The 13722-nt window shown below is 38.5% G+C and overlaps 2 protein-coding genes across 4 annotated transcripts; one reads left to right on the forward strand and one right to left on the reverse strand.

Annotated features, from left to right (window-relative positions):
- Window positions 1-170: 170 nt before the first annotated feature.
- ACX2 (acyl-CoA oxidase 2) lies at window positions 171-5917 on the reverse strand. Of its 2 annotated transcripts, none has more exons than XM_086244504.1 (7): window positions 5276-5912; window positions 3593-3708; window positions 2118-2998; window positions 1298-1477; window positions 1042-1208; window positions 822-945; window positions 171-625 (listed from the first exon to the last, which is right to left on the reverse strand). In XM_086244504.1, exons 1-7 carry the CDS (start codon window positions 5710-5712, stop codon window positions 470-472), a joined length of 2061 nt encoding a protein of 686 aa, XP_086100630.1. In that variant the 5' UTR covers window positions 5713-5912; the 3' UTR covers window positions 171-469. The 2 variants fall into 2 exon arrangements, 1 of the variants encoding a protein (XP_086100630.1); XR_015122350.1 differs by having other exon boundaries at window positions 487-625; window positions 1042-1093; window positions 5276-5917.
- Window positions 5918-10833: 4916 nt separating this feature from the next.
- Window positions 10834-13508, forward strand: LOC147284007 (DNA-directed RNA polymerase subunit beta). 2 transcript variants are annotated; one of them, XM_086245088.1, is made up of 5 exons: window positions 10834-10955; window positions 11199-12074; window positions 12180-12233; window positions 12356-12540; window positions 12991-13508. In XM_086245088.1, exons 2-5 carry the CDS (start codon window positions 11291-11293, stop codon window positions 13078-13080), a joined length of 1113 nt encoding a protein of 370 aa, XP_086101214.1. In that variant the 5' UTR covers window positions 10834-10955; window positions 11199-11290; the 3' UTR covers window positions 13081-13508. The 2 variants fall into 2 exon arrangements, with proteins under 2 accessions (XP_086101214.1, XP_086101215.1); XM_086245089.1 differs by lacking the exon at window positions 10834-10955 and having other exon boundaries at window positions 10972-12074.
- The last annotated feature ends 214 nt before the right edge of the window (window positions 13509-13722 follow it).

A 13722-nucleotide genomic window follows, 5' to 3' on the forward strand; every position in this document is an offset into this window, starting at 1 on the left:
CACTTTGTTCTTTTTATTTCTTTGGGAGCGTTGAAACTTAGACAGCCAGACCCATTGGTCCAAGGTCCGAGTCATTTCACACATCTGAAAAAAGATAAAACTGAGGGATTATGAAGATATTTACAATTACCGGCCAGGACACAATCTAGTGAATCTACAATCCACAAAAATAAAAATGCATAAAAATATCAATGCACAGAAATGTAGGTTTGTATCAAGCACGAATTTCTGTTTGATAATGTTACAAACAAAATACATGACTATTTCTCCTGGACTGAGAGCTTACTATCACCTTTGTTCACCCACATACTCCCAACGATCAATTTTTATAAGGAACCAATAACTTTTTAAAAAAGAAAAAAAAAATTATGGTAAGAGAAACAAGAACTCCCTTCACCCTTCCCATGTCCTGCCAATTTGGCATCGACAATTATTTCCAACATATATTTCCGGCTTTTTTTTACAGGATTTAAAACCCCACATTCTGTGTGTACTGAGAGTAGGCATCTGACTGCATTGCAATTGGGGCTCGTGTAACATGATCTGGAATATCAAATGTGTCTACCAGTTCCCCTGCAATATTTCTCACTCTGAAACTCAGGTTTGCCGTGAGTTTGTGAATTGCCTGCACAAACAGAAATACATTAGTCCGAAATTTAAAGGCATTCCTCGAAAGCCATGTATGATTCATTTATGTGACTTCTATTCAGGCTTAAATATGGTTTCCATTATCTTGACTCCTGGTGCTAGTAAAATGCAGAATCAGAAGGAAATGTAATTTCTTTCTCATACTTCATTGGATCATTAGTTGAGGTTCAAACCTTGGCTTTGTTTGGTGCCACATAATCAACATTACGATAGGTTCCTATGTCTTTCCAAATGCGATCCAAGGCATAAAGATCACAGACAAGTTTCAGAGCAGCTCGAGAACTTGCATCTGGACATCTGGCACAAAGATAGCTCAATTTAGAAACTCAAAACCATTAAGGAAAGAGCAAATGAAAGTAACAGATGAGGCTGACAGTAGGAACTAGGAAGTACTTCTGCACAGCTTCAATAAACTTGGCAAGGATGACAGATTCAATATGGGACTCTGCAAGTGTCAACAGGTGATTTAGGCATCTATTCCAAGCACCAAAACTTCCTAGAGTTTTAGAGTGCTTGCGAAGTCTAATAGCAACACTTTGAAGTAATCGAGAAGTTCGGTACTGCAGGAGGAAAATTATGTGAACCAAAATTTCAGTTGAATTGTATACTAAAAGTAGGATTTGAATCACAGAACCCAGATAGAACTCACTCTGAAAGCATCCAACTGGAACTTAGGATCTCGCAAATGGTCTTCACTTTCCCAACGAGCAGTCACCGGATTTGGCTGAGATAGATATGAGTTCATGGAATCTCGAAGGTAGTTCCATGTAACTGTGAGGGTCCCACCTTGAAACTTCTCCTTGTATTGCTTCAACAGATCACCTGCTACCTGCATCACGAGTGAAATTTTTTAGCATATCTATTTCATCTTGTTCCAACACTGCATGACAATACCCAAAACGGTTTCCATGTAGAAACTGTACGAGCAGCACTATTGTATCTGTAAAATAAAGCTAGAATTCTCAATGGAAACCACATAGCATGAATATCTTCTATAAGATGCAAACAATAGTTTTAAAAGCCTGGGAGCAGCAAGGAGTATGGTATGATGATCAAGAATTTCACACTAAGCTAGCCCAAGCAAAGCAGGTTTGTTGGAAAATGCGCAAGGCAAGATTGTGCTATGCAGGAATTTTCAAACAATCATGGGGATCAGACAGCTCCTATAAGCTTCTTTATTTTCTCTCTTTTCTTTTTCTGTGTTTTCGGAATCACAGTAATGGATATGTTTATGCTGCTCTGTGTAGTTCAGAACTGACTACCACTACCCTATGGAGCAGAGCAAGGCATGATGGGTCCTTTGGGTGTAGGATTGCAACTGTAGTCAAAGATGTGGCCATTCTTACCCCTTTCCTGTCACAGGAATCATACTACCTGTTGGGTACCCATGCTTTATCCTATGAAACAAACTAGAGCATTCATCATAAAAACTCCAAGAAATGGTGTATAAAATGTGATATGTTAGCAACCTGTTGTAGAAGCACTGTGTTGTCCCCTTCAAATGTCTGAAAAATGTCATGGTCATTCCGCAAACTACCAAAGCGGTTGACAGCAGCATACCCATGGCCTCCACAAGCTTCCCTACATGTACTCAATGACTTTGCTGTATATGCCGTCACATAAGCTTTGAGCCCTGCTGAAAGTGAATGGACATCTGCAACCAATTGTTCATCATGAGTCCTTTTCATCTCTGCATATTTTTCCACCAAATGCAGCGTGGCAAAATGGAATGCATAAGTTGAAGCCAGCATTGGCATTAACTTGTGCTGTTGGGACTGGTAATCAAGAATACTGACTTCAGCTTGCTTGGGAGGACCAAACTGCTGACGCAGTAGAGAATATCGGATTGCAATTGTGCCAGCAACCTTAAGGACACTAACTGAAGAATATGCAAGGCCGACCCTCCCACCCACAAGTTCCCCTAGTGTAGCAGCAAATCTTTTATTTATAGTCGGTAGGCTACTTGTGTATTTCCCATCCCGAGAGACATCTCCAAACCGATTAAGAAGATTATCACGAGGGATTCTCACTGAGCGAAATCTTAATGCTCCATTGTCAACCCCATTCAGACCAACCTTATGGCCACAATCATGTATCTCAATCCCTGGAAGAGTTTGGTGGGTCTTCATATCCCTTATTGGCACAATGAAGGCATGGACACCCATATCAGAAACTCCTTTTGTATCATGAGTAGGCAACATCAGCTTAGCAAAAACAGTGGCAAACTTGCCATGAACAGCTGCATTTCCAATCCACCATTTGATGGCCCCATCATTGGGTGTGTCAATTATAAATTCATCTGTTATTGGATCAAATGTTGCCACTGTCTGTAGACCTTGAACGTTTGAGCCTTTAGGCACCAAAAAAGAAACAAAGCAAAGAGTTCAGATATGAATTCTAGGTACAGACACAATAATGCACCAGTACCTAAGAAATAAAAATTATACTATGTACAGTGATTTTATAATCAAATCCAAATCTGTAAAAGAGCAAAAGTATAAAATAGATAATAAACAAGAAATGTGAAGAAAAAGATGATGGATAATTATGATCATCAACCAGTCATCCATTATTATATTGACCAAGTAAAAGGTGGATATCGACTCTGACATTCCAAACTAGTGACTAACAAGTCATCAAGATAAATCTTGGAGAATTTTTTTCATAATATCTCAAGCATCATAAAGCTATTGCTCAATGAATCCTCTTTGCATGTGATTTGACTTTCTCATAATAATATTACTCACTAAGAATTACAATTTATGCTTCCACCAAAATAAAAATTGCAAAAGGTGATTGCTTAATTTTCCACAAAATCAAGATGCTTGAGCACATAATGAAAGTATGTATATATTGAAAATGCCACACCAATTAATTGTCACCAAATCCGCTTAGGCAAAAGCAAGGAAACAAATAAATGACTGTCAGTAGCCGAACAGCTCACCATGATGCAGTTCTGTCATAGCAAAACAACCTGGATACTCCATATTGTCAATACCATCAAAATACTTATCCTTGTGCTTTTTAGTTCCTAAGTTGATTACAGAACCTCCCCAAAGACTGTACAAGAAAGTAATAAAAAATCAGTGTAAGATAAAACACAAATTGTAGAGGTAATGCAATTAAGTATCAAAACAATGAGGAACTTTTCAAACCCTCTATTTAATGGAAACTTCTGCCTTCCAAAATTCATAGTAGTTCTTACAAATAAGAGACTTCATATATCCAATTCTTGTAGAAATTTCTACCATCCAATTTTTAGGTAAATTTCCATTTCAGAGCATTCAATTTGCACAAAAGGACATGTATTCTATAACAAGTTACCTGTCACATAAAACTATCTTTATTGTCCCTCGTTCACCGCATGACCTTTCTCAATGTTCCCCAAATTTTCACAAGAATCTCGATTTATGGTCCCAATCTTGACACACATCCACTTATGCCTGTCTTACATTTTTCAATCATGCACATTGCATCCTTAATCACCATATTCTCATCTGCATAATTCACTGTCTTACAGCAATATATTACTATATTAGTAAAGGTTTTCTTCACTTGGTTTCTGATCAACTTTGTTGGTTTGCCATTATCTCCGATAGCTTAAGCTGTTATAGTGTGGACTAACAATTAATTTATATTCTAACACTCTCCCTCCAAGGTGGCACCCATCACAGGAACTATTTGAATTAAATGGGAAGCAAATACAGAAGAGCACGAACTTGAACATCGGATCTCCTCTCCATACCAAGACAAAATTATTGGTTAATCACTGCTCCCAAAAGTATAAGGGTTTTTTTTTTTTTTTTCATGTGGACCAACAATTGTTTGTTTTGTAACAGCTTTATTAATAGACATCTCAGAGCACTCAAAAACAACACTCTAGCACATCTAACTTCAATTCATTGATTAAGATTTTTATAAACCTCCTCCTCCTCCTTGTGTCTGAACAACTCAATATAGTAGCACCACAAGTTAAAGGGATTTCACATTTGGGGATAAGCCAACAACTAGTGCAGCAAGGCACAACACCAAACAAAAGCCATGGATGGGGTTACCGATTATTCAGATGTGGTCATAATTGTCAAAGTTTTCACATGAAGTAGCTGCATACGTCATTGTGTGCAAAGATTTAAAGCACACCATAATATCTATACCTATATCTGTAATTTTGTAACTATCTACGTCTCTATTTACATATCTGTCTACCTCTGTGTGCGTATTTTAGGCCTATTTGTGGCGCACGAACAAATCTAATGCAATCACAATCGATCCAAAAAGAATTTACAATCCAGAGAGTAAAATAAACAAATCCCATAATCTACCAAGAATAAAAGGGATTAGAGGCTTAGATGATTTGGTGAAAGAGAACAAAACAACTCAAAAAATAATGGTCAGCTTTCATCTCACCTAGAACTAACAAAATTGAATTCCCATAATCATAACTCAGCTCAAACAGCAAAAACCATTGCCACAAGAAAACCCACCAATCCAATAATCAAACAAGATCAAACCCAAGTCAAAAAGCATCTTATTTCCCAAAAAGCCCCGCCCCAAAAATACACAAATGCCAGAAAATCCAAATTAAACCACAAAAAGCTTAACAAGAAAAAATCAGAGTAATAATCACCTGTACTGCACCCCCATCTTAATCCCAAGCGACATGTCGACGCTGCCAACAGCCTCCAAAATAGCAAAGTACTTAGCCGGGTCTTCAATGACGTACCTAAAGGGCCTAATCCCAGCCTCTCGAACCAGCCCAACAAGCTGTCTCATACAAAGCTCGCGGTGATCGTCCTTCAAAATCTCAACAGGGGTCTGAAGCTCGGGCCTTTTGTTAAAGTAGTCCAGCACTTTGTCTTGAATGTCCTTGTGCTTTCCTCTCATGTAGTTCGAAAGACTCTTGGTGTCCACGTTGAGCTTCACCGCTTTGGCGCACTCTAGCATCTGAAGCTGGTTCAGAGGAAGTGAGGTGCTGGGTGTCAGGTGCAAGGACAGCCGTTGGATGCGCCTCGCGGTGGGCTGAGAGTCGTCCTCGGCCGTCGGATTTGGGTTTGGGCTCTGCATCTTCTTGAAGAAGAAATTGTTAGTTTTGGGGGAGCAAGTTTGAAAATTGGAAATCGGAGGAAGCACTTCACTTCGTTCGATTACTTATACGGCAGAGGTGATGACGTGGCGCATGACGCGGCGATTTTCAATTGGTGCAGAGAGGCTAGCAGTTAGACTTGGCGCGCCTTTCAATGTCAATGGATATCTATGGGTTTGAAGATGATGTCAAAATATGGGCTTCGGAACTGATCAGTTCCGTCCTTACTCCTTACGTATTGTTGCTTTCTCAATCATTTTTTTTTTCTTGTTAAGATTGCTTTTTGGGTGCTGCTATTTTGGACTAAATTTTTTATTACTAACTCCAACACATTCTTTATACTTATTTTTATTTTAAAATATTAAAATTTATTAGTACATCCAACATGTTTTCTTAAACTACCCTTACTAAAATCTAACAACAAAATTCAATAATTCTACTTCACACACCCAAATCCAACACCATCACTACCACCTCCCAACTCCAACCACATAAACACCGAATTTCAGGCCCTGCAGCCGCCCTGCAAACGCCCCTTGCAGTAGCTGCCCCTCATCACCACCGTCCTCCACTACCATTCAACTAAGGTTAGTTTGTATTCTAGGTTTTCTAATTTTTTTTTTCATGAATGAAATGTTAGGTTTAGGGCTATGTTTTAAGTTATTTGGTACATTTTTGTGTGTATCCTAAGTTATTTGGTAGATTTTTTGTGTTTTTCATCCGTCAAATTTAGACTTAGGGTATCATAATATGCGGTCATTAGGAAATTTGAACTTCCCTTTTCCCTTTCTGCACTAGACAAATGGGGAAATTATATTACCACATTAATGACTTTTTGAATTATTTGATTTTTTATAAAAAAAATATAGTATTGCATTATCTAATGTAGAAATTATGTTGTTCCAAGCTGAAAGCATAGTTTTGAGTATAATATCAATGTTTTCTAGTCTAAATGATGAATATCCTGCGAATGTTGAAGCTGCATGTAAGTGCTCCTTTGTTTTGTCACAATTCAGTTTGTTTTCACAAGTATCCTCTACATGCTGATTATTATATATATGCTCTATGTCACGATCTTCATTTAGAGTTGTGCTTCTGTGACATTATTATGAAGGATGAGGGGTCAAATGGCAAAAGTGTGGCATTCATTTGGTGAAGAATGGCCGGGTTGCGTGCGTAGAAGGGTAATTCAGTAATTTGCAAGTTTCAGGGTCTTCCGATTGAAATTTGAGAAATCTAAAAATGCCGATAAATTCAGGAGGTCAAAATGAGTCCAATGTAATTGACGGATCATCATTCAAAGTTCGGATGAATTTATTATGGGCCATTTTGAATCTTCGCGTAAGTTGATGTTTCCTCCTGGTTTGTGAAGAAAAGCTTAAAATGCTCTTTAGAAGGAGGCATGGTGTTAGGCTCTCCACCACCCTCGACGCTAGCACCTATGAGGCGTTAAGCGAGCTACTCTAGTAACCTTTGGAGACCTAGGGAAAATCACATGACTTCCAGAGGGCGGTCGTGTGTCTTCGTGGGACAGGAGGTCTCACGAACAGTACAAGCGAACGAGAAAACTTGTATTGTGCTGGGCGCACGTAGACAAGGCTACATGAGAAATTCCCTTATGTCGCCCCATATGCACAACATGTAGGATATATGTGAACTCATGGAGACTCCGTGGTGCACCTTTACCACGTAGTACTCAACGAAGGCATTGGCTTGGGTTTAGCCATGCGCAATATGTGATGCTAGAACGCACGAGAAGCGGTGACTTCATGCTTACAAGAGAAAGCTAGTTTGAGGCATCATACAAGAGTTGCTCACTTGGGTGGCATGTGTTGAGAGTAATGTGGAGCAATGTCCTACATCGGAAAAATAGAGCTTAGCATATGTTCTCATAAGGTATTGAGCATCTCCACCCATTACCAATTGGTTTTGGGTTGGATGCTCAAATTCTATCATGGTATCAGAGCAGGTTCACCCACGTGTGTTAGGCCGAGTGGCCACACGTGGTCCACATCACCCAATATGAGTTGTCCACATGATAAGCTTGAGTGACGTCACACGTGTGAGAGTGTATTGAGAGAAAGATCCCACATCAAGAATGTGAGACCTTGTATAATGGCTTATAAGGGTTTGAGCTACTCTTCCTATGTCCAATTGGTTCTGGGATGAATGCTTAGATTTCTTCATAGTATATAACAAGCTATCCACGTGTTGATCCAAACAGCCACGTGTTGTTCCAAACAACTACACGTGCTCCCACGTCACCTAATATGAATTGTCCACGTATTAGGCTTGAGTAACGCCACATATGCGGGTGCTTGTTGACAGAAAGATCCAACATCAAGAATGTGAGGCCTTGCATAGAGGCTTATAAGGGTTTTTGCTACTCCTCCTATTAATTGCCAATTAATTTTGAGATGGATGCCTAGATTTCTTCATAGTATCAGAGTAGATTCACCCGCGTGTGTTAGGCCAAGTGGCTACACGTGCTCCACGTCTTCCAATATGAGTTATCCACGTGTTTGGCTTAAAGTGATGCCACACGTGCAGGGGCATATGAGAATGTGGAGTGTTGTCCCATATTCAAAATGTATAACTTTTCCTAGTGGCTTATAAGGGTTTGAGCTACTCCTCCCATTACCAATTGGTTTTGGGATGGATGCTTATATTCATTCACAGTATCAAAGCTTGGTTATCTGCGTGTAAGGCCCAACAGCTACATGTGCTCTCACGTCACCCAATACAATTTGTCCACATGTTAGACTAAAAATCTTGCCACACATGCCAGGGCATGTTGAGAGTAATGTGAATCAATATCCCACATCGGAAAGCTAAAGCTTAGCATAAGCGCTTATAAGGTCTTGGATCTCTTCACCCATTGCCAATTGGTTTTAGGTTGGATGCTCAAATTCTATCAGCATGCTTGCAAGTTGGCATGCATGTTCAACTCGAGGAAAGGAATATGGGCATGAGCTAGCCCTTAATGCTATGACGATTAAGATGTGGAAAAAAAAAAAGTAGGACCAGACATGAGATAATGGAATGCCGGCATCATGAGAACCTATCGATCTGATGAGTGTCTTGGCTAAGAACCTTGATACAAGGAAGCAATCGCATAGTCATTACGAGCGAGACTTGAGATGAGTAGTTCTCATTGGCAAACCTCGAGAGGGTAACAAATGGGTCTAAATCTTGAAAGGAGCATACGAGATGGAAATGATGGCCTTGATTTAGAGGAATCTTGGCGATGCACGGGCATATTCTGCTGTATGAAAAAAATTGCCCATGACACCTTGCATTGATAGTCAAAGTCCAATGTTCAAATTTGTTGAATGTTTGAAATACTGGAACCTTTTCTTAACATGTCCCTGCAATTGATATATGTATTGGTTATGGTTGTGGTCATTTTTTTTGAAATAAAGACTTGTTCGGTTATGGCCTGTCGAACAAGAGTGATGATGTTCAACACCTCTTTGTCGAAAAGTATCTCAAGTATTCGGCACTGGTGTATTGAACATGTTGCGATTTCAGTTTTTTAAAATACATATTTTTTTCAATAAAAACATGAATGAATGATGATAATACTTCGTTCGAAAACTCTTAGATCGCGACTTGAGCATTTATTTATCAATATTATGGTTGTTTGCCTTGATATAGAGAATGTTAGTGTAGTGGGATTTAGGGTTTTGTTAAAAAGGAGAGGTGTGTAGTGGGATTTAGGGTTTTGTTAAAAAGGAGAGGTGTGTAGAGGTATAGAGATGAGTTGAGATGTTGGGTATACAGAGCTGTTGGGTATAATTTAAATTCATTATTTTTGAAAATTTTTAAATTAAATGTTTATCCTTAACAGTTAATTTACATTATGATAAAATTGAAAATTAACATTTCGTTAAATTTTTGGGGCTACTGATAAAAAAATAGGGTCCGAATAGTGGCACCCTTGCTTTTTTAACCATATTAACAATAATAAGATTAAGAAAAAAAAGGATAAATTACTTCTAAATTAAAAGGGTGCTTTAATTAGAAACCCAAAATAAGAAAGAAATTTAACTCAAACTCTAGCCGCCCCAAATTGTCCACCGAGCGCTCGACAATTCCCATCAAGCGCTAGGTAAGAATCTGCCACGCGCTCGACGGTTGCAGATGCAACCTGCATCTGCAACCTATAACCAGCATATAAAACCTAAAATATGTCATTTGCAACTTATAAAGATGCATCTGCAAACTAAAAAGATGCATTTGCAACTTAAAAATGTGCATGATGCATTTGCATATACCAAGCGCTCTTTAGTGTATTTTTTTAACCCCCACGCGCCTACACGGACATATTGGATGAAACTTAATTTTTTATCCGGCTAAGTTTCTAATTAAAAGTCTTTCAAAAACTGGGTTTATAAGAAGTTTCTTGACTGTAAATACACCGAAAAAAATTAAATTAAAGAATATTATGTGTGCGTACATGCGTTTGTCACCGTAAAAAAGACTCTCGAGCACTTGGCAGATGTATATGTAGCTTTTTGAGATGCAGATGCAAATTTGAGTTAATTTTAGAATTGCATCTGCAGTTTTTAGAATATTTTGAACTAATTTTTAAGTTGTATATGCAGTTTCTAGGTTTTAAATTAGGCTACATCTGTAGTTGCCGAGCGCTCAGCGGCAAGAATTACCAAGTGCTCGGCGCTAATTTAATTTTGTTTTAGGAGAAAAGGTTTGGGTCGGATGGATTATGAGTTATGTTTCTCTTTCATTTTAGCCTGCTAGGTAAACTACTAAAAAAAAAAAAACATAAATAGGACTTTTACATGCATCCAACTTGTCAAATAGTGCAATCTAACAGCATCACTAAGGGATTGGGCAAATGATAAGCCTAATTTTATTTGTAATGCCGTGTAAATTTTGGCTCACTAGTAGATGGAACAAAATCATAGTCAAATTTGATATAAGAGAAACTTATGTATGATATTTTTGAGGGATGTGGGCCATTTGACGTAATGCGGAAATTTGCTAGTTTTCGAAATTGGAAGGGCGGGTGGGTCAGACTGAGGATTGAGACTTGAGAGAAATCACAATTATCACACAACACGACTCACTCCCGCCTCAACAAAATTTTGATTTGATTCCCTTTTCCTCTTCTCGCTCCTTTCAAAACTCTGAAGAGCGCGTCAATCCTTACCCGCCCACCCTTCTTAATTTCAAATCCTTCATTTCCCAAATACAAACAAAGGTCAGTATCTCTGCTTAGCCCTCTAAATTATATCTAATTTTTGTTTTCATGTTGCTCTTGGATTTTCTCTCTTCAGAGTTCAATAAGCGCTGAGTTTAAAATACCCATATAGGGTTTAATCTCTAGTTCGTTTAGTAAGGGTTTAGGGTCCATAGTTTTACATTATGTTGTTCTTCCGAATTTCTGGTATTTAGGCTTTGTAAACCTGATTTTCTTTTGCTGCTTTTCCATTTTTTGGATCAGAGGGTGGATAATTCATTGTTTTTGGCCAACCTGAGAAGTGGGTTTGTGAGGGTTTCGAGGTTTAGAAGTTGATTACTTAATCGGGTTTCATTATGAGTGAAGGCACAGATGGGTTTTGCAAAACCCGTACGGTTCTTGGCGATTTGACCAACCGGGTTGTTGGTGAATTGGGCAACCGGCCCACAAAAAGGGGATTTTCGATGATTTCAGCTGATTCGGAACCTAAATCTGGAGATGGGTATGATAAAAATGTGGATTCTGAAGAGGGGAATTCACAATTTTCTTTAGGGGTTGAGGATTTAGTCAGAGAGAAACGTAGGACTAAACTCGGAGTAGATTGTAACCCTAAAGCTGTATCTTCACCAAACGGAAAGTCAGTTTCTGGGTCTTCATCTACTTGTAGTGCGGGTGATTCATCGAGTGATGACACTGCATCTGTTACATTCAGTGTTCCTAATGATGTTGGGGAAAAGTCCGATGACAATGGAGGCAATACACGTAGTGTTACGGAAGCTGGTGATGCATTGAGAGATAATGGCGTGTCCATTGTTTCAATACCAACATGCTCAGCACTGTGCAAGAATGACTGTTGTGGTGGTGGAGGGAAATGTCAATATGAGAAAGCAAGCAATCCTTTATGTGAAGGATTAGTCACTGTTGTTCGCAGGAATGATGAGAAGGATCTTGGTGTTGGTAAACTGGAATCAACCAAATATGGTTCTATTGAGTGGTCAAGGTTGCCTAGTTCACAGGGTTTAAAATCCCATGAATTCAAAAAATTGGAAAGATGCACAGCTCTTAAGGGTGATGGCATTGCTAATTTGAATGCAGGTTGTGACTTGCTCAAAGATTGCTCTTGTCCGTTTTGCTTGCAAGGTATTACAACTCCTCGTTATGTTAGTTGAATATCTGATTGTTTGTAATGTGGAAGTTTAAATGTATACTAAAATGAGTTTGGTTATTGTGCAATCCGATGACCAGCTGCTTACATTTTGTCGGACCTTCAATACAAGGATATCAAGGGTCGAATTGCTGGTAAGTTTGTGCAGGATGCGTGAAATGTTACTATGGTGGGCATCTGAAGTTGTTTTGACATTGTTTTTTTCTTACTGTCAAATATTTTATTGTTCATTAATTTTACATTTTACCACCCTTAGCATTGAAGAAGAGTCAAAAAGAAGCCAGCATATTGGTTCAGAAAAGTTTTAGGGGAAAGGAGATTGATACTAAGGGCCAAGGACACTCAAACAAAGCGTCCAAACTTGAATATGGTCTCTCGAGTCAGTGGAGATCACTCTTTCTTCACATGGAGGATATGTTTGTTCATGAAGGCAATCACCTTGTAAGTGTAACTTTTGTTTGCTATGGCCTGGGTTGGACTGTCTTTGGGAAGAGACTTCTTTTTATCTTGTTTTAGTCCTATTTTCTTTTTATTTCAAATTTATCTACTTTGGAGAATTTTTCTTGCTTGTCTCTTTTTCAGTTTTTATGTAAATAATCCAAAGTCTTTTGATCAACAAACCAAAATTAAAGAATCTAATCTGTCATATGAAACCCCACATCCTATTGCTGGCCATAAGGCAGTGGAGTAAAAGTGTGAAACCCATATTCACATGACTAATTGTTTGTGGTATGCTGGTTCTTTGTGATTTATTGCTTTAACTAATGTTTTATAGCCAGTGTTAGTGGCTCCTTATAGTTTGCCTAAGTTTTTAAGATCTTTATCAATGGTTGTGATCTTTATGCTTTCTGCTATCAATGGTGACCTTGTTCTTTGGGTTCTGTTTGGCAGCAAGAAAATTATGTCATGTTAAAAGGTTTGAGAGACAGCTGCAAGATGGAATTGGAAATGACCGTCGGAGTGCCATCAGAGAGACAATAGTGTGTTTCGGATGCATGTGCTACTGTAAGATTGTTTCATTAGTTTGGTTTGTGCCTACTTGAAGGTGCATCTGCACACGTGTATTCATGTATTGTTGTTTAGCAGACTGCTTTGTGTTCTTACCATTTTTCTTAATAAGCTGTGATTTTCAGTTAATTTGTGTAACATTGCTTAGACTATGCCTTGCTTTTACAAATGTCCCTGCCTTCAAGAATCATAAGTTTGCCTTCTATCGTCTACCTTCAATCCTGGTGGTAGGTTGTGGCTCCTGCTTCCCTGATATGGTTCAGCATTTTCATTTCAATAAGCCTTTGGGATGGATTTTCTTGACCTTGGTGGTGAGTTTTCTTATTCACTGGCTGCCAGCTTTATTGATTGAAGCAATTGAAGCAATTTTCAGTTATTCCAATGTCTTTTTGTTGACAGCCAAAAAATGAAATAATATGCAGTTGCACTTTTTATTTATTACTAACATGCTATTGCATTCTGAGATTGGATGCTTCTGTCATTTCAATTGCAAGTTGAAGCAATGATGTAATAATGACAGATGTTTTAACAGTCTTATGGCAGCATTGCTTAGTCTTCTTCCAGGCCTGAGACCTCAGACTGAGTGCTGAAAATCATATAGGATTTAGGTTTCAA

This window comes from Dryas octopetala, chromosome 5 (genome assembly GCF_963921425.1).
Source record: "Dryas octopetala chromosome 5, drDryOcto1.1, whole genome shotgun sequence".
NCBI lineage: Eukaryota > Viridiplantae > Streptophyta > Magnoliopsida > Rosales > Rosaceae > Dryas > Dryas octopetala.